Below are 20,275 nucleotides of genomic sequence, written 5' to 3'. Positions count from 1 at the left end.
TGCTCCGCCATTGCTATTAACCACATATTACTCATCGAACAATGTTTTTGTGGCCCCTTTTGAATTGCCCATAGTTTTATGTGGCGAACTATGCGAAATGTGGGTAATATTTTGATGGGCTTTGTTTGGGTCGTGGGGTGCTTAGAACTGGGAAACTGACTTTGGGAAGTGTTCTGTTTAAGTTGGGGAAAAATATTGTTGTGAGATATAAAACAGATACAAGTTGAACCCTATTTTGGAAATATTTCTTATATAAAAAGGTTTATATATCGCCCGAGCTTAATTGGCCACACACCATACTATATAGCCTCAAAATATTAAGAGGTAGACAATCAATATATTATAAATTATATATTAAATCTTGAGCATATTTAAATACATAAAATGTTGTATTAGCTTTATAACGTTATTAGCCAGATCTACTAATCTAATTGGCAATATAGCGCAGTTTTTGTATCAGTTTCATAACGTTATTAGCCATATTGAGTCCATATTTCTCGCAACCTGTTAGGTGTATTATATTAACGCTCCTTCGACTGGCTGACGTAAGTCCTTGCGTCATTGCATTAAGGATTCTCGACCGTACTCCTTGTTTGTCCTCGACGCGCTGCTCCTTCCTGCTGTTTCTGTTTCTGTTTGCCTTGCCCTGTTTGTTTGTTCGCCATAAGTTACCCATTGGCTGGCATCAACTTTTGGCACATTTGTTTGACAAATTGTTTTGTTTTTTGGCCCCGCCGACGTCACCCGGTAATCGATATGTGAGCGAGCAAGGATACAGGACCCACACCTCAATCCAGGGTCCTCAATCCTTGGTACTCAATTCTCAGTTCTCAGTTGTCCCCGGCAACCAGTTTTCGCGAGCTTAGGTTGTCAGCAAAATAAACATAAATATATGTATACGTACATATGGCGTGGTATATAAACAGGGAGTGTTTTCGCTATATACAATTGACTAAAATTTCAATTTCTTTCTATGGTTTCTTTGCAGGTGAGTTTGCCTTTCGAGACACTTTGGCTTTGCCTTTGCCCGACGGGTTGTAAAATCAAAGTACGTACTTCGGCTGACACCTCCGACACTCCCCCAAAAGTAGCACAATGGGAAAAGTGGAAAAGTGGAAAAGCGGGTAGCTGGTGGAATCAATAAAGTCGAGCGTATCCGGCTGATAGCTGTTTAATGTTTACAATATGTCTTTATCTGTCCTCCACCACCCGGTATATGTATGTGCATTGCACGCCCTTCGAAAGCCATGACTTTGACTAAACCTTGGGGCCCAAGTGGAGAATTGACTTCTCCTGCAGCGAGTGCCATGCAAAACGCTTCGATAATGCCAAGCGTTATGGCCAACTGCATCTGGAGCTGTTATGATAGCCCAGGGTGCGAATTCATTCTCTGAAGGGACAAAGGAGGGGGAGGTGCACTCCTAATGCCAAACAATTTAGTGCAGTGTCGACGCCCCGGCAGGAAAAGGTATCCTCCATCTCCATTATCCGATTTGCATTTAGGTGAATGCGCTCAAATGTGCAATTCAATTTGAGCAAACTCCATCCCAAACAAACAAGGCAGTACAAGTTGAGCTGTAGGTGCTACACTGAACATTTTTATTTCATAGTGAATTTCACCTTTAAAATATAAACAGATAAAATTTCAATATTATGCATTGTATGTATATCTATTATAAGCATTTATGACTTGATCTGAACAATATAAAGTACCATCATTTTGAAATTTACACAGGGAAACAATACAGAGGAAAAATGTATCTAAAATCCGTTATTATACTTATTATTGAAGCTCGAAATAAAATATTTCATATTTATGAGCTTACTATAATAACTTGACATCGTATTTTATGCAAAACAGTCTTCTTAATATTGGACTCCAGGCAAAAAAAATATTTTATGAATCTGAAAAAATAATTCTTGAAAAAAAACTAACTTTGTTAATGATTATCTAAAGATGTAATCAAGACTATTGGTAAAATAATTTATCTTGCATAAAGGTTCGCATGTTTAGAATAGGTATTTATTTGACCCAACGATTTATGATTACTGACAACCCTTTCTATTTAATTTTTTCATTTTTTTGGTATTTTTGATAAAATACACATTAAATCAGCTTTAAATACACCGCTTATAGTCAGTAATCAGTTTACAATCAAATTCCTTGAGCATATTTCCGAATTGATAGGAACTTTCGAGCTGTGCTTTTGGGGGCAACCGGAGGACATGGGTTCGAGGCATGCAGTTAACCAGAAAAGCAGCAAAGCAGCTTAGCCCGCCTGTGAACCGGAGGAGACCGCTTGCCGGGGTCGACTTAGCGCATAAAAAATTCAAAGTCAGTGAAACGCAGCTTAAGCTGTTTTTTACACAGCCAACAAAACACACAAAGAGGGGCGCACAAAATCGGGATAAACACACATGTACAACACAGATGTTGGCGGATGATGATGGGCTGGAGTGGAAACTGGGGACTGGGGGTCAAGGGTCGGGTTTTCAGGATTTCAGGTTTCGGTTTTCGGTTTCGGGGGAGGGAAAATCCCACGGAAGAGCCAATGGCAAACGGATGGGAAAGCTGCAGCATAAGCAAAGTAGATTAAACACCGCAAAGCAGTAAGCGCCCAATGAGTCGACAGTCGCCAGTGTAAATACCGTCGAAAAGTTGCTTTTTGGGTCCGAAAGCAAGGCCAAAGCAAAGCAAAGCCGACAAAAGCGCGCTTAAAAATGTCCAAAAAGCAAACCAGGTCGTCCTGCTGCTGTCCCACTGATGGAATCAGCTTTTGGCCCTATCCAATCCCTGTGGCTCACAGAGTTTAAATATTTAGCAACAGTTTTCGGTCAGAAGTTTTTCGGGGGTCTGACCGGCAAAGTTATGGGACACATGATATATGCCTGATATTTCTGGCCCTTTTGGGACGAGCTGTAATAACGTAATTAAGTGGCTCACTTGTTGAGAGTTTCCAGTGACTGGGTTTCATTTTTTGGTCACTCCATCGGAAGCAAAGTTGCAGTAATAATGAAATATCACAAACTTTGTAATGAGTTGAGGCAAATATTTGTAGTAAAAACTGTAACTTTGGCCAGCACGAAAAACAGATTACTATTAAAATTGTTCAAAATTAAAATATTTTGTGAAATTCTTTTGACTGGCCACTTATATTCCCAAATTGTAATTTGTAAAACACAACCCCTTGAATAAACAATTTTGTATTGTTTTATTGGTCATTTTGCTAGCTTGTTTCTTATATATTTTCTAACTATAATTTTGTTCTATTGTACTTTTTCCTGTTTCTTGCCATAATAACCTACCTATTCAAATAAATTGGAAAGCATTTGCGTCAGGAAATATACATGTAACGTGTAATTTATTATTTATTGCACTTCACTTGATAACTTTTCTTTGTGATTTTACAATTGCTCAACCTTTTGGCATATTAAAGTACTGATTATAAAGTAACTTCCATGTACATAATTATATTAAAATGCATTTAAGGATGACAAACCATTAAGTTGGATATACGAAAAGTGCTAAATTCTACTGACAGAGTACTTTACTTTTAATTATTATGCTCATCAAGCTCCCAAGACATTTTCCACATTGATTAAACCTTAATTTTCAAACTTATTAAGATGCTTGAGACATTTTAATTGCATATATTGATGGCCCGAAGTTATGCAAATTCATTTAAACATTTGCCACCGCCTGACACACAGATTGCATATTAAATATGCATTAACCGCAGTTCACTTTGTGCCTTTCCTGGCTCTGGCTGGGGCTCCTTGGTAACCAAACCACCGCATATCCGCAGGATACCAGGATACTCCTGCCCCATGTGGCCCCAATTTGTGTGTGCTACACTTTCCTCCGCTCGGTAATGTGTTAAATTTTCACAGTTGAATTTGTGTCGTCTGTGTGCTGAGTAAATTTGAATTTGATTGAAAAGCGTGCGACAGCGCTTCGATCCTTTTACCTGATGGGGGGGGGGATTGGAGGTTACCTTTCCTTTTACTGCCCTGGCAAACCCAGACCACATTTGTCGAAGTTTAGATAACGTTGCGCATCATTTGGCGCCCAGGCTTGACTGCTTACTTTGCCACGATGTGGTGCGCCTTTGCTTGTCAAATGGTTTTGTATAGATCTCCCCAACCCCCATCTATTTCCCTCTATTTTTTCCATCTATATGGCATGGGTTTTTGTGACAGCTTGTTAGACGTATCCTGGCAGTTGCAGGAAAAAGCGGAACTCTGAATGGGGCATTGTGTCCTGACGGCGATGAATGTAAGCGATTTATTTTATGATTTATTGCGTATACTTATTGTGTATGCTGTCCAAGGATTCACTATACCCACACACATTTATCTGTGCCCCATTGTTAGCACTTGCAAATCGCCGGGCTTTTCAGATTTTCCTTTTCCTGCGCTGAAGCGTTTAAAAATTTCAATTCAATCAAGTGTCAAATTAGTGCGGATTCTTAATTTAAGCAGTCGTTCCACGTCAAGTCGGCTCCTTCTTTTGTTTCATTTTATGTGTTTTTGGTACCCTGCTCCGTTCATAAATAAAACATGCGACTGCCACTCAATTAGGGCGAAAGTCCGGGTCCGGTTTTCGGGTACGAATCTTCCGGACTCGGACGTACAAATCAAAAAATGTATAAAACATGCAATTTGTTTGCCAAAAGTCATGCGTAAAGTGGTCCCTTTTCAGGCCCTTTTTTAAGGTCTTCAGGTCTTCAGGCCCCAGGAAGCGGACTTAGTCCCTCCACTTCAAATTGAAACTGTTGCTGTTGGCCCGAGTGTTAGTGTTATTGTTACCCAAGGCCCGGCCAAAGTTGCCAAATGAAGTGCCAAAAGTTGCTTGTCTAGACAAAAAGTGAAACCGATGCAAAGTTAGCAGCTTTTGTCTTGCTTTGACTCACTCAACCTGGGTGTGATGTTATTTCGATATGGTATCCATCACAACCTCCTTGAGTGAGCGATAGCAGGACAGAGTATCCACGAAACTAACTGGCACATTTACGAAATATTGAAAAAATAGTTGAAGAAAATATAAGCAACACAGATATATGTAGAAAATCTATAAGATGTGTATACGAAATATTACAAATTAACGTTAACTAAACGTTATACAAATTTAAAGATCATTTTTATATAACAAACGACTCAGGCGCTAAACTTTATCTAAAAATAGTCAAAATAATCAATGACACATTTAAAAAATAACAATGAAAAATAACAATGTGCATCTATTATAATATATATTAAATTCTACAAAAAAAGTGTTTGAAATATTTCAAGTTAAAGCAAAACCAACAATTCAATCTTCAAACCAATTTAAAAAACAAAGCACACACAAATGATTTAATATTTATGAGAATGCGTGAGGTGTTTTCCATATTAAAAACAAAAAAAGCACTCCAATTATGAATAAAAAAACAACCAGCGCTTTAAAGTAATTCGTAGAAAAAGCAAACTGTCAAGAAATTTTTGGAGGCCACGGGCGAAATTCAGCAGCATGTCAGTTTAATAATGCTTAATGGCTAGAATCATTTTGGGCAATAAATTTATAAGTGCATATGGCATTCGCAGGGGAAGGAATGCCATTTGATACCGCCAAGCTCCGGAAGTCTGGGGCACCTCCTCCTCCTACCCAAACCGCCCCCATTCCTGGATTTCCTCCCCGGGGGCAAACGGATGGCAGGATGGCATGATGGCATACTTCGGGCAGCTTCTTGTGGCAAATATTTACCTTTTGGGGCCTCTGGCATCCCGCATGTGTCGGTCGTCCGTCTGGTTGTGTGCTCTCTATGAGAAAATAACATTTGCAATTTTAAGCACTTGAGACTTGTCACTGGGAAGTGCCTGGGATATCTGTGTATGGAGACTCTGTCAATTTCTGGGATCTCTGGCTAATGGTAAATTCCCATTTATAACCATCTCGTACTTTTTTTTCGTTATTACTCTTGTGGCTAAATTGCGATTATTTATTAATTAAATTTGTTATGACAACACAAGATGCAAAGTCATTTGTTTCCCTCGCCGCGTGTGGGTTATTGTGGCTTTCAACCGGGGAAAATCCAGGGAAATCCAGGGAAAACCACGTAAAGCCCAGTTGGACAGTCTGACCGGGCTATTATTTTAAGACTTAGCCGGGTGGCTGTCCTGCTTTTAAGCTATTTTATTGAGTTTTCCACTCCAACTCCCACTTCCTGATGTAAAAACCCTTTTTGGCCCACTCACACACACACTTCCCATAACAAAGGCTTAAATTTTTAATGTTGAGCAGACGGTTAAGCATAATTATGTTTGTCGTTGGGGCGGAGTTCAGATTTTCGACCCCGAGAACAGGTGCACGAAAGTAAAACGATATACCCACGGAATTTTGAGGTTGGCTCAAAGACAGTTCGCCTGCTTTAAATTAACCCAGCGCTTTTGCCTTAATATCCAGCGTAAATTCAACTTGAGCTCGACACTTATAAGACATGTTCTTGCCACTTTGCACTTCGGGGAATATTCCAGCCCCCAGCACTTTTCACTCTCATGTCGAAATGCGTCCAGCTGAGCAACAAGAGTTATGTAATTGACTCAGAACATCCACGGAACATTTGAAATTTTAAGCAGGAGCAAAGTTTTCGCGCGACGACAAGGAAAAATTGCCAGAAAAAGAGAAGATTTCTTATTTTCCAAGCGTTTTAATTTGTGCGAAATTAAGCAAAAAATAAACTCATCTTGCTAGCTGCAGCAGCCGAAGCACAAACATGGGGAAACTTTTTCGATAGCTGTCTGACAACAAAGCGAAAATCTAAAAAAAAATAAGATATATATATGTATACCCGTAGAATGCTGGGAAAACTTTCGGCGGAAGTTGATGGCAGGAAAACTCAAGTAAAATGTGCACGAAATTGTCTCTGCGCGAAAGAAAAATCTATGCGATTGAGGAGAAATTGCAAAATTCAATGCCCGCAGTCGTCTGAGCCGCCGGCCTTTTCCATTACGGCTTTTGGGTGTTTTTTCCTAGGTATTTTGGCCATGACTTAGTTGCCGACTTCATGCAAAAGCCTTTCCCACTGCCGACGGTGATTTAGTTGTTAGCCTGCGGACAAACATTTCATGGCCCGATGTGCTCAATTCAATCAATTGCCATCGACAGACGACTTTCCACGACGGTGGACTGCAAGGATACCCCCGTGATATCCTGTGATATCCCGTACCGGTGCAATTTTAATCAAAATTCGCATGTGTGTGTCGGCTGACATATTGCGGCTCCACAACCTTCAGTTGTCACAGGTTGGCGTAATGGCGACGTCGCAGGAGATGAACAAGGATGCCATCCCAAGGATTTGCTTGCGTTGAAAATATCAAAGGCTTACGAGCAGGTTAAGCCCTTGTTACCACACTTGATATTTGCAAATGTCGGGCATTACCAATCTGTTTCAATCGACAGAATCAAGTTGTTCGCTACCCTACCTACCCCATTATTACAATAAAGTCTTTAAGAAACTAGTACTAAAGATCTGAAATACCGCAGAAGTGGATAAAGATTTCTTTTTTCCATATTTAGAAATCATTGAATCTCGTGGTTCTTATTCCTTTAAAACTCTTTACCAAGATGATGCAGTTTGAGGTAGGAAGGATAAGATTAAAAACAAATGTTTAATTTATAAAGGTGCTAAACAAATACATTATTATATGTATAGTCCTTCATAATTCAGAGTAACGAATGGCATTCTTTTATATCTCAAGGATGCGGTGGATCCACATTCGACTGTTGGCCACCAAGGACCTCGTATAGACTGTTTTCCAGCTCAAAGGACTCGCATGCAACGCAGCCAACTGATTTCCTTTTGTTATTCAACGGCCAAAAAGGTGGACTCCATCCATTTGGCTAATTGTTCAGTTTGTTTTACGTGTAAGGCTACAAATTGGCCGAAGCACACGTTTCCCCAGACAGCCAGGCAGTTGGAACCCCAAATGCACGTTCCGGTTCACCCTTTTCCCCGCAGAACCCCTGAAAAACCCCTGCAAACGTCCTGCCGTCCGTCAGGTTCATAATAATTTAAATGCTGGGCACACAGAGTGACATGGCAAAGACAAACAGAGGTCAAGCTGCAGCCGAGGGGGCGACGGCGACTGTTGCAGCAGAAGCAACTGCAAATGGCTACGTGACCGGATGCACTGCAGCGGTTTGCATTTAAATCCAAAGGCGGCAGCAACAGAATTAGCACGACAAAGGGTCGCCAGTCGGGAGTCGGAGTGTCCTAACAGCCGGGGGATTAGAAGGTGCCCCCTTCTTGAGTTAATTTACCCTGGCAAGCAGCAAGCAACAAGCTCTGCGCAAATATCAAACGACAAACGGTCCTTAGTTCCACTACCCTATCAAAACCCTTCCCGAACCCCTTCCCGAACCCCTTCCCCAACCCCTTCCCTAACCCCTTCTGTAACCGAATCTAAAAGGCTTGGGCCTTTCAGATCAACGGCCGAGCAAACAAATGGCGTTGCAATTGAGCACGTTTTTGTCGAGCGATGGAAATGAACTGCGACACGGTGATTCAGTTTGGCCAACGGCAAGAGTCGAACCGAAAGTCGCACTAGGAGTCGGAGGTCGGGCTTAAGTTTCAGCCTGTCCAGAGACCCCTTCCTGTTCCTGTCCCCGGTTCCTGTCCATGTGGCAGGTCAAGTGGCATGCGGCAGTTGACAGCACGTGCGTCCAAAGATGTTTTCGCAGGATGTGTGTGCCACTGAGTAAGCAAATTGCTGGGAGATGAGTAGAAGCTAAACTGCGCTGAGTCCTTGGATTCCATTGCAATGACAAATTAAGGAGTAGCAAAGCACTTTGTGATGAAAGTTTCTCTTTTTTACTCTCTAACAGATAATATTATAGTCCATATTATAAGGTTATATATTATAGGGATGTGTATAAGCCAAAACAGTGAAACTCTTTGCATTGGGAAAAATCCCATTTTACACTCTCTTACAAAATAATCTTAAACGGAACTCATATGAGAATGAAAACCTAATCCCTAGGGATCCAGATATTCAGAAAAGGCAGGGAATACTATAAATAATTATTTTAATGAGACTTTATTCAAACACAGACCGTTTTCTCATTCACATGTGAAACTAACCAAATATTTTGAGCTTAAAACCTAGAGTTTAACGTACAGACAAGAATCGATCCTTAAAAGAGGGGCCAAACCGAGTTGGTTAACCACGTTAGTTTATTAGCAAAGGCATTTTTTCGCTTCCCGTTCTCCGGCCAATATCAAAGGGCTTTATTGGAGGCTAGGGAATCTGCCCGTCCCCTGGCTTAATGGCTCGAAAAAATGTAATTGGAAGCGAAGCAGTTTGGAACAAGAGACAACAAGGCTGTCCCTTTTAAGTGGACCGATCACTCCGGCTGCAAGTGGCTAAATGCCTCAATGCATATTGAAGAACAACACGCACCTACAGAATCCTGGCCAAAAAGTCAACCCAAGGGGAGGGAAAAAACCCGGCAAATTGGAAAGGAGAAAGCATACGGCAGAGAGGCAGGCAAACAAGGTCCTGGCCAGACCGCAAAAGGGATCAACTTTCGGCCCTGTATTTTTTCTACGCTAGTTTGCTGCAGCAGCAGACGGGTCCGGCATAAAAGAAACATAACTAATTTGCATAAAATGCGGAAACACGGCAGCAGCACACAGATATCTCAGTTTGCTCGGAACGAAGGGAGCTGCTAACTTTGTTGACTGAAATCGGGGAAAAGACGCCAGTGCAGAGATGTCCCCAAAAGCCAAACCCTCTGCGGTTTCGACCCCGGGCACCCAGGTACACTGTGTGTGTTTGCCAAACTTTGCGCAAAATTTACCAAATACTAAACTAAGTGAAAACCACTAAGGTCCGTTCCGCCCAAGTCTTTAAGTGAGCGAAACTTTTAGCATGACAAAGTGAAAGTGGAGTGTGTGGGTGGGTGAAAGTTGGCACTGGCCACCATATTAGCGGTTTGCAAAATATTCCAAGATAAGACAAGGACCCAAGGCCTACATGGGTGCAGAGAAAGAAATATTTAGGGATCTTCTTCAAACAGCATTGTTTTGAACTACTTTGCTTTTTAAGCCTAAATGAATATTTCCAAGGACTGGTTAGGTGAGTTTTACTCAAGGATTAAAAATAAATCAAACGCGAATTCTTCAGGAGGGGAAAAAATTGAGTTTTGGTATCATTAGAACACTTTGTATGATTAGTAATATTTTTCGAGATCTGGTTTTAATATTTAATAATAATGATATAAGGTTGAAAATCATAAGTAAACTCTTAAAATCACACATATATTTCTTCCTGTGTGTGTAAGAAACTTTCCCGTACTTTTTGTATTATGTAAAAGAGGGAACGCTTACAAAGTGGAATATCTTAGCATGCTGATATCATGTTTCCCGTCTTCCTTTGCAGCCTGGTCAACCGGACGATGCCCGATGCCCAGAAAGTCCGGATGATGGTGAGCCGTGCCCTGAGCGTTTGGGAGAACAACTCGAAGCTGACTTTCCGCGAGGTCTACAGCGACCAGGCCGACATCCAGATAGTCTTTGCACGGTGCGTACTCGAAATTCTAGGGGATTGAAGATGTATCCATATCCAAGAGCACTGGTAGGTGGGGAGATCATAAAAAGCGAGTCTTTAGTGCCATAAACAAGCGCACATAAAATTGCACTTAAAACCAGGCGAACGATAAATAAGCCAAGTATTAAATCCATGGAACGACGTCGATGATGAAATGCCACCGATGACAAAGTCGATGGCCGTGCCAGGAGCAACTGGATCCTGTGTGAATCAAAGAGTTTATGTGGCTGCTGCTTGTTCCTAGATAAGCTGTGAATATGATTTCTCCCTGGCCGTGCTCGTAATTCCTCTGAAAACCCATACTAATCCGGGGTATCCACTCTGGATCTCCGTTTCCTCTTCACAGGCTCCAGCACGGCGATGGCTATAAATTCGATGGACCTGGCCAGGTGCTGGCCCACGCCTTCTATCCCGGCGAGGGGCGTGGCGGAGATGCCCACTTCGATGCGGACGAGACCTGGGACTTCGATGGCGGAGCCGATGACAGCCGCGGTAGGTGCAGTTCATCAAATCTGATGGAGTCCTTGCCACATAATTGCATTACGCTCTTGACGTTTATTAATTGCATTAGCGGGCAATAGTGTTTTTTGGCGGTGCCATCTGGTCTGCGGCATTTTTGGGCCTACACTCGGGGAAAGTAGAATGCACTGAAAACTTTATGATTTGAATAGGCTTTAAACCTTTTAATTTTTTAATTTATAAAAGTTATCAATTTTTTTTATAATTGTCCTTCAAGTAAAGCGTTTATTGTTGGTTAATAACCCTTTCTAAATTCTGAAACAGTTACATTTTTGTTATTCTTAGTCAACAATATTCTTAATTTAAAGCAAACAAAATTTCCACTGAATTTTGAAATTAAATTATAAAATTCATGGTAAATACTTTTTTAATATTAGTCAATTAAATTATTACCTTTTCTTAGGTACCTAAATTAGTATTAATTATAATACCGTCAAGCAGAATCTAATTTAATTTAAATAATGCATTTTTTTACCTAATTACCCCCCTGTTTTTGTAAGTGCAGGGCGTGAAAAACTGAAACCACACGCGGCAAAATCAATAAATGCTGCATACGTTGCGGCGGGAAATGGGTCGGGTAGATGGGCAAACCCCGAATCCTGGAGAAAGTGGAAGAGGAGACCCTGACTGGCGACGCGATGCCTGCAGGCTGCCGCTTGCGTTTTGTAATTTAGCACAATAAATCGTCAGGCCAGACCCCAGACCCCAGACCCCGTAAACCCCGCTGGAAACCCCTGAAATGCCCGAACAGCTCTTCGGCATTTTTAATGGTTTTTAATGCCAATAAAAAATTGTCAGCATGACGCGTGACGTTGGCAGCCATTTTAAAATGTTGCAAGCGTCGCCATTTTTATGCCACTTACAAAGTCGTCAAGGCGACGAACGCGTCTTAACCCCCAACTCCCCTCCTCTGTCCTCTTTTGACCCCCTTTTTTTTCGCCCGCCATTAACCAGTCAGCGTATTTATGTTGCATTCCGTGTCCTGTCGTTGCAGGAACCAATTTTCTGAACGTGGCCCTGCACGAACTGGGTCACTCCCTGGGACTGGGCCACTCCTCAGACGTGAATGCCATCATGTATCCCTGGTACCAGAACAACGAGGTGGATGGCAAGCTGCCCGACGACGATCGCCATGGCATCCAGGAGCTGTACGGCTCGAAGGAGAAGACCTGGGGACCCTATAGACCGCGTCCGACGACCACCAGCACCACCACGACGACCATGCGAACGATGAGCTACTACCCGGACAAGCCAGTCTACAGACCCAACAAGGAACGGGAGCGGGCCAGGGATCGCCAGGAGCAGGAGCGGAAGCGCCAGGCGCAGGAGCGTCAGGAGCAGGAGGATCGTCGGCGGGAACGGGAGTGGGAACGACAGCGCCAGGAGAGGGAGCGCCAGGAGAGGGAACGCCAGGATCGAGACCGCCAGGATCGGGACCGCCAGGATCGGAAGCGCCTGGAGTGGGAGCGTGCCGAAAGGGAAAGGAATACAAGTCAGAACCCAGTAACTCGCCCAACACCAACCACCAGGAGACCCACTACCAGGCCATACCAAAATGGATGGCACCGGCAGAGCCATCACCACAACAAACCACGGAAGCCCAAACCGGACACCTGTATGACCTCATACGATGCCATCTCAATGATTCGCGGCGAACTGTTCATCTTCCGGGGACCGGTAAGATTTACAAGACAAGAAATAATAATACCCGGAAACTTATAGAAATAAAATCTTTTTCAACAGTTCCTGTGGCGCATTGGAGCATCCGGCTTGTATCCTGGTTATCCCACGGAGACCAGGAGGCATTGGTCTGCTCTACCCGAAAACCTCACTAAAGTGGATGCTGTATATGAAAACAAACAGCGACAGATTGTGTTCTTCATAGGTAAGTTAGAAAATGTTTTAGTAAATACTAAAAACTTTGTTATTTCAATGTTTCAAACATTACTGATGAAAAATAAAGTATTATATTGTTAGGTTTTGCATCCAACATATTAAATAAAAACATATTAAATCACATGATATTCTTCACTTTAACTATTCACTTAAATTTTAATCAGCATTGTTAAAAGTAATAATTTAAATTATCAAAGATTAATAAAATGGGTGTCATATGTTAGACACTATTGAATCCTAGTATCTTTTAAAGTATGAAAATGCATATCATAAACGTGAAAACAGTCATATCTCTTGTTTATAATATTGATTTTTCTCCTCGTAGGTCGTGAGTATTACGTGTTCAACTCGGTGAACCTGGCTCCCGGCTTCCCCAAGCCGCTCTCCAATCTGGGTCTGCCGTCCACTCTATCCCACATTGATGCCTCCTTCGTGTGGGGCCACAACAACAATACCTTCTTCACCAGCGGCACTCTGTACTGGCGATTCAACGACACCACGGGTCAGGTGGACCCATTTTATCCGCGGGACATGAGCATCTGGTCGGGAGTGGGCTACAACATTGACACGGCGTTCCAGTACTTGGATGGCAAGACTTACTTCTTCAAGAACCTGGGATACTGGGAGTTCAGCGACGACCTCATGAAGGTGGCCCATGCCAGGCCCAAGTTGTCGTCCCGGAAATGGATGCAGTGCGCCCGAAGTGCCAACGAGGTGGATGACGAGCAGCGATATACGGCGTCCTTGGTTTCCGGGGAGAACGAGGGCGACGGGAGCGAGGAAACGGGGAGGAGTGGCGCCAGAGAGCACAGGATCAGCCTCTTCCTGCTCCCGATCCTCCTGATTGCCTTGACGATCTGCCGGAGTTAAGATTGAATGCAGGGCTTAGGCTAAGCAATCTCTAGCATTAGGATCCACGGTTCGCCTCGTATTTTTCACAAAAGGCCTTTTTAGGACTTGTTCCAAATTTGGGTTCAAGTGAGAACCATTTTTTTCTCTCCAAAAAGATAGGGACTACATTGTAAATTGTAATAATTAGAGCAGATCTAAGAAGATCTATATAGCAGAGCGCAACTGTGTGACAGTCTGGCGCTTGAATGCCCCCAAAGACGACACCGAGCGGCCTTTCCTTAGATATAATGGAAATAAATCAACACCCAAGTGAGATTCGCAAATAGATGAAAATTCTACGATTCGCCCACTGGCTGATTTATTCATGGACACTTGCCAATTGTGCACACTGGCGCCATCTATTGAACAAATAGCAGGGCTGTTTTACCAGATCTATATACCATACTTATAAGATAAATCAACATGATTATACCGTAACTATAAGTCTACTTAAGTGTGGAAATAAATAATGTTTTAAGTATATACAGGAAGCGTCGAATATCCAATGATGAAATTCGAAACCACAACTGCCTTATAAATAAGTATTTTATTGCTTTTTATTGACGAACGTATGCTCCGCTTTTCTTGATTTGACGAACCTTTCTAACTATTTATATTTATGAATGTGATATTATCATAAATTTTGCGCGATTGTAAACGAAAGAAAAACTGAGCTGAGAACGAAATTCTTACATTTTGGTTAGTTTTTAGTTCAGTTTATATAAGATACTTAGCTGCTAACTATCTTTTTATATACATTGTACCGAAACAAAATCAAATAAATATGAATACATTTCGACACAAAAAGGAAGTAGTTTTTCTGGGAAGTAAAATGTAGTTAAGAGTTTCAAATTAACCCATAGTAATGCTGAAGTCGGCCAAAACCAATTCTATTTTAGTGCCTAGCGAATATGCCAGTTTTTCACAAAATGCAGGGTTGAGGGTGGAACTGTCAGAATTAGAATCGTTTTTATTTTAAAATTTTTACCGTCTAAAATTTTTACGAACGTCCAAAGCAACTCCCGTATTTGAATGTCATAAATCAATGAAATAAATGTAGTGAAACACAGTAAAAGTAACGATTTTATTATCACAACTTAACAAGCCCTAATCTATTTGGAAGTCAGAAAAAAAGTAAGTTTATTTTCATAATTGAAGGATTGCGCAAAAAACCCCCAAAGCATATCTACCAACCCCATTTCGAATGACCTGATGCACACAAAACTGACATAACCATGATGACGGAGCTAAAAATGAAACAAAAAGTCCATTCCGATATTATATTATTGTATATGTATTATCGTATCACTGATATAAGCAAATGTATCGTTAGCGATAATATCGTTATCTTCATATATAGAAAAGTCTATAGCAAATCTGAAAAATTGGTGTGCAATAATGCCGGGTGTCAGGAGAATGTTTGGGGCGCTCTTCGTGTAAGGAATACTTATGGTAGGTATATATGGAACATGCCGACTGAAACGGAACTTTCTGTTGGTTCATCTTTGACCCAGTGTTATCTGGAGCAGTGTAGATCCCCACCGATCGTGATGGTATTGTAATGATTACACCGCCGGTAATGGACTACAATGATGTTATCTTATCACCGGGCATTAGCTGCCGTTTGACACAAGTCAATTCAGTCACCACCTGGTCGGTAATGGCTGTAATATGTGGGATCTTTCGCTCCGTTATACCTGAGTATCGCTCTACTGTCATTAGGCTATGCGTCACCTAGTAATGACGTCCACACAGTTCCACAGTTCCACCGTTCTCGATGCAGTCCCGTCCCAGAACCATACCCAAAATCGGCGATTCCACGGCGACTCGGTGACAGTCGCGCGCCCACAGTCAAGCCCAGCGGTTCAACACTCGATTTTCGCGAGGAGGCGGCATATATCACAAATATTCTATATATGTACATTCACATGCATATATGTATATAGCGCAGCTAATATTAAATTAAAGACAATTGTGAGTAAAGGTCGCGACAACGTAAAGCCAGACCCGGTACGGTTGCTTTTGATCCCAGTGCAAGACAACCTGATATCTGGGTTTACGAGCACTTGAAAACTGATTGGTGATCCCTGTCGATAAGGGGTATCTTTCGTTGCACTAAGGGGCGGTGTGTTCTTGATTTCGAATAGGACGTGAGCCTCCATGCTAATTACTAGCTAATATATTCGGCTGATAGCAACCGGGATGACTAAAATTCTGTTTTACTGAAGTAAATATGAATTACTCCCACTGATCGTTGTTGATTATTCTATATTTATCACCTAAACAAGGCCGGTGCTTTGATATTTTGATCCCTGGTTATGCACTAATCCAAAGATTAGACATCGCAAACAAGTTGATTATATATTGATAAGCAATATCATTACTTTGCAACGACTTAAGATTGCTTTTCAAGAGCCTTCATGTTATTAATCACTTTATGGCTGTCCCCAACTGGGAATCCTACAAAGATTTAGATCTTTACTTAAGTGGGAGCTTCTTAAATCTAATCGAAAACAAGACTATGTGAAACTTCAGTGACGAAGAAATGGTGGCCATATGGCAAGGGTACTATCTAATCAGCTAACCAAAGACACCAGTTACTGTCATAACTAGGCGGAAATTGGGGCCAAAAGCAACCGGTTGACTAATCGTACCTGAAAAAATTTCAATAAATCAAACCTATGCTTTGCATCGAACAGGTGGTGATAAGAAAATAACCATGTCGGACGCCCACTCGAATTCCATACGCAGCCTGAGCCCAGAGTTGGCCAAAAAGGCGCACGACGAGCTAGGGGAGGTGCCCGAGAGGATCGATGAGGACATCGAAACGCTGCGCACTTGGATCTCCAAGCAGCCGCATCTGAATGCTCGCCAGGATGCCCAGTTCCTGATCGCCTTTCTGCGGGGCTGCAAATACAGTTTGGAGAAGACCAAACTCAAGTTGGACAACTTCTACGCGATGAGGGGAGCGGTACCAGAGCTCTACAAGAATCGCATTGTGGGCGAGAAGCAGCTAAGCATTCTGGAAACAGGGTGAGATATTATATAAGGTGTTTTCAGGGTACCCTGTAATAATATTTGTTATCTTACAGTTGCCTTCTTCGCTTGCCCCAGCCATTGACGCCAGATGGTCCGCGGATCCATATTTCCCGCTATGGACAGTACGATTCCAAGAAGTACTCCATTGCCGAGGTCATCCAGGTAAACACCATGTTCGGCGAGATTCAGATACGCGAGGATGACAATGCCATGATATCTGGATTTGTGGAGATCATCGACATGAAGGGCGTTGGGGCAGGTCACATATTCCAGTTTGATGCTGTTCTAGTGAAGAAACTAGCCGTTTTGGGCGATAAGGCTTATCCATACAGGCCCAAGGGTTTCCACTTTATCAATGCTCCCGCCAGTGCCGAGAAGTTAATGTCTATTGCCAAGAGTCTGATGAGTGAGAAGATACGGAAACGGGTGAGTTCTTCATATATAAATATTAAGATATCGAAATATCTAATAGCGATATTTGATCTCATAGTTCCACATACACTCCAAACTGGAAACCCTGTACCAATATGTGCCCAAGGAATGCCTACCAGCTGAATATGGTGGCAGTAATGGAACCATCCAAGATGTCGTCAGTACATGGAGGACAAAGCTCTTGGACTATAAACCCTTCTTCGAAGAGGAGGCTTCCTATGGCACAAATGAAAAGCTGAGGCGAGGACAACCCGTCAATGCCGAGTCCCTGTTTGGAATCGAGGGATCCTTCAGGAAACTCGATATCGACTAACCTACAAACACTCTATATAGAAAACAGTAATTTTTAATCTTTGTACAAATGCAGACTAATCGGAACTAAAGAACAAGTTAAATTTTAATAACTGGCAGGGAAGCTTAATATCAAAATATTTTTGTTGGGTGGTTAGTATTTCAGTCTTTACAACTTTGCAACAGTTGCCTGCTTTGCCTTTTGGTTAATGAACTTTAGTCCCTCGTCATGGTAAGGATTAGTGGCTTCCCTGACGCGATCCAGCCATTTGACCACCTTCGGGAACTTTTTCCCATCCACTTGGAATCGGCAGAGCCCTGAAATGAATAAAGATTAGTTCCCTTTAAGACTCTCCATTCTATTTAAACGTACTCAGTTGATTGATTTCCGAAGAACCGAGGATATCAGCCATTGTCAGTTTCTGTCCCACCAGAAAGTCCTTTTCCAGCCACAGAAGCTCTAGGAGACCCAAGTTGGTTTCTACTCCATCAATCAGCGATTGAAGCTGTTCTGTCTTGGGTTTGGGTGCTATTCCATTCATGGGAAACAGCCAGGCATCTCGGAAGTACAAGGAACAGGCTAGACGGATATTCAAGTGCTGCCACTCCAGGAATTCATCCACTCGAGCACGAGCCTCCACTGATTTGGGGTAAAGCTTTTCGTCGAACTGACCTTTGTCTGCGAGATAACTATAGGGGGCAATGTACTATCTAAATACGCTATGAAAGCAAATATAAGAATACAAGTACCTTACCGTATGATGGCGATAGTTTCTGATAAATGGAAGTCGCCGTCCACTATAGCGGGCACCTTCTGGAACCTATTGATCTTCTTGTACTCGTCGGTCAATTGCTCAACTGAAAAAATGAAATAAATTAGCCGCTGAAGTCTATAAGGTTTACCTCTACTACTCACATTTACGGAGGGCAATGGGGCAATACTCAATGGGCGAATTGCCCAATTTTAAAGCTAACCACAGTGCACGGGAGATCGGGGACAACAAATCGTAATAGAATTTAATTGGCGTGGACATGGCGGTCAATTGCTATGGTTCCTCAATCCAAAACTAAGCAGCCGGCGAATGTTTTGATCCCAACAGCTGGGAAAAAGAGAAAATAAACAAAGCTCCAGTCCAAAGATCAATAGCGCCACCTTGCAGCACTGGTTTGCTTTTATGGTTGTCTCGCTCTTGTGGGCATATTTAAAGATATGTACTAAGTTTGGAACTCCGAATATGTGTATACTTTATAAAGAGTCGAGACAAGGATACTTTTTTTTATCAGAATAAAATCTTTAATTTAACATTAAGAGATTGAACACAGTAAACACATAACAAGGCACAAACTGGTTACAGTAATGTCTTACAATTTTAATATTATAAATGCAAAAAAAACAAGTGATCAACATTAAAAAAATTAAATTTTAGCACTGGCTGCCTGCTTGGAGACCTTGTACAGAAAACTATGGGCCTCGTCGTGGTAGGGATTGGTGGCCTCTCGCACGCGTTCCAGCCACTTGGCTATCTTGGGGAATTGCTTCTCATTTACATTGTATTGGCAGAGCTCTGAAACAGATAGGTTACGATATAAGATCATATTCTTCTTATACCTTAAGCCAAGAGCTACTCATTTGATTGATTTCCGAAGCTCCAAAGATATCCGCCACTGTGAGTTTATTACCAACTAGGAAGTCCTTCTCTAGCCAGACGCGTTCCAGGAGACCCAAATTGCCCTCCACGTCCTTTATAAGCTTCTTTACAGCCTCGGGTTTTGGGGCCGGAGCCAGTCCCTTTGCCGGAAGAAGCCAAACTTGACGGAAGAACAGGGAGCAGACCAGGCGAACATTGAAGTGCTGCCACTCCAGGAACTCATCAACACGGGCACGATCCTCCAAGGACTTGGGATACAGCTGCTCGCTGAAGACACCTTTGTCCGAGAGGTAACTGAAATATAAGAAACATATAGTATGTAGTGCCAATATACCTATGGAATTGATAGGAAACTTACCGCACTATGGAGACACTCTCGCCCAACTGGAATTTACAATCCACGATGGCCGGAACCTTTTGGAACCTATTGATGTTCCGGTACTCGTCGGTTAACTGCTCTTCTGGAATAAACATTTTCGAAAAATTTCATAGGCCGGCTTTATGATTAACTTGTTGTTATTCTTACGCTTTCGCAGGGCAACCGGGCAGTCTTCAAAAGGGGTCTTGCTCATTTTCATTCCAATCCAAAGGGCGCGTGATGGCTGCGACAGGAAATCATAATAGTACTTGATTGCCTTTGACATCTTGACAAATTATGTTTTTGTTTAACAATCAACAATTAAGGAAACAATTTTTAATAAGGTAAACAGATGGAATGTCAAAAAGCTGGGGAGAAAGCTTTATATCGTTCCAAAGTTCAAATGCGTCGGTTTTCAACACTGTACTCGAAAAGATATAGTTATCCCGCTCTATTAATAAGCGGGTAAAAATTTAAATTCAAATTTGTAGGGTAAAATATATATTACAAAGAAAACCACACAATCAAATAATTTCCGTGCTTTTGACACACTTCAAAGTATATTTATATGACTCCTACAAACTTTTGTCCAAGCATCGACACGCTATCCAGA

General features: G+C 42.1%; 4 protein-coding genes across 7 annotated transcripts in view; 2 read left to right on the top strand and 2 right to left on the bottom strand.

Annotated features, from left to right (window-relative positions):
• Nucleotides 1–14,700, top strand: part of Mmp2 (Matrix metalloproteinase 2) — a 78,648-nt gene extending 63,948 nt beyond the window's left edge. For 3 of the 4 annotated variants that reach the window (XM_017074322.4, XM_065863250.2, XM_070994668.1), the window contains 5 exons: nucleotides 10,420–10,560; nucleotides 10,934–11,079; nucleotides 12,101–12,783; nucleotides 12,850–12,991; nucleotides 13,328–14,700. In XM_017074322.4, coding sequence (XP_016929811.3) covers nucleotides 10,420–10,560; nucleotides 10,934–11,079; nucleotides 12,101–12,783; nucleotides 12,850–12,991; nucleotides 13,328–13,872 — 1,657 coding nt within the window. In that variant the 3' untranslated portion in view covers nucleotides 13,873–14,700. Of the gene's footprint in view, nucleotides 1–988; nucleotides 1,049–10,419; nucleotides 10,561–10,933; nucleotides 11,080–12,100; nucleotides 12,784–12,849; nucleotides 12,992–13,327 lie in introns of those variants that run through there. The other variant, XR_011603681.1, reaches the window with a different exon arrangement.
• A 1,011-nt stretch (nucleotides 14,701–15,711) lies between these two features.
• On the top strand, nucleotides 15,712–17,769 carry LOC108008436 (retinol-binding protein pinta). Its single transcript, XM_017072286.4, has 4 exons — nucleotides 15,712–15,867; nucleotides 16,593–16,926; nucleotides 16,986–17,358; nucleotides 17,423–17,769. The coding sequence occupies exons 2-4, from the start codon at nucleotides 16,613–16,615 to the stop codon at nucleotides 17,675–17,677; spliced, it is 942 nt and encodes a 313-aa protein (XP_016927775.2). The 5' UTR covers nucleotides 15,712–15,867; nucleotides 16,593–16,612; the 3' UTR covers nucleotides 17,678–17,769.
• GstT2 (Glutathione S transferase T2) lies at nucleotides 17,695–18,782 on the bottom strand. Its single transcript, XM_017072284.4, has 4 exons — nucleotides 18,572–18,782; nucleotides 18,411–18,513; nucleotides 18,029–18,345; nucleotides 17,695–17,973 (listed from the first exon to the last, which is right to left on the bottom strand). Exons 1-4 carry the CDS (start codon nucleotides 18,687–18,689, stop codon nucleotides 17,825–17,827), a joined length of 687 nt encoding a protein of 228 aa, XP_016927773.2. The 5' UTR covers nucleotides 18,690–18,782; the 3' UTR covers nucleotides 17,695–17,824.
• A 222-nt stretch (nucleotides 18,783–19,004) lies between these two features.
• GstT1 (Glutathione S transferase T1) lies at nucleotides 19,005–20,035 on the bottom strand. Its single transcript, XM_017073255.4, has 4 exons — nucleotides 19,831–20,035; nucleotides 19,663–19,765; nucleotides 19,282–19,598; nucleotides 19,005–19,220 (listed from the first exon to the last, which is right to left on the bottom strand). The coding sequence occupies exons 1-4, from the start codon at nucleotides 19,946–19,948 to the stop codon at nucleotides 19,072–19,074; spliced, it is 687 nt and encodes a 228-aa protein (XP_016928744.2). The 5' UTR covers nucleotides 19,949–20,035; the 3' UTR covers nucleotides 19,005–19,071.
• Between the last annotated feature and the right edge of the window lie 240 nt (nucleotides 20,036–20,275).

This window comes from Drosophila suzukii, chromosome 2R (genome assembly GCF_043229965.1).
Source record: "Drosophila suzukii chromosome 2R, CBGP_Dsuzu_IsoJpt1.0, whole genome shotgun sequence".
Taxonomy (NCBI): domain Eukaryota; kingdom Metazoa; phylum Arthropoda; class Insecta; order Diptera; family Drosophilidae; genus Drosophila; species Drosophila suzukii.
The sequence above is the reverse complement of the archived record's forward strand: the minus strand, read 5'-3'. Positions and strand labels throughout refer to the sequence as shown.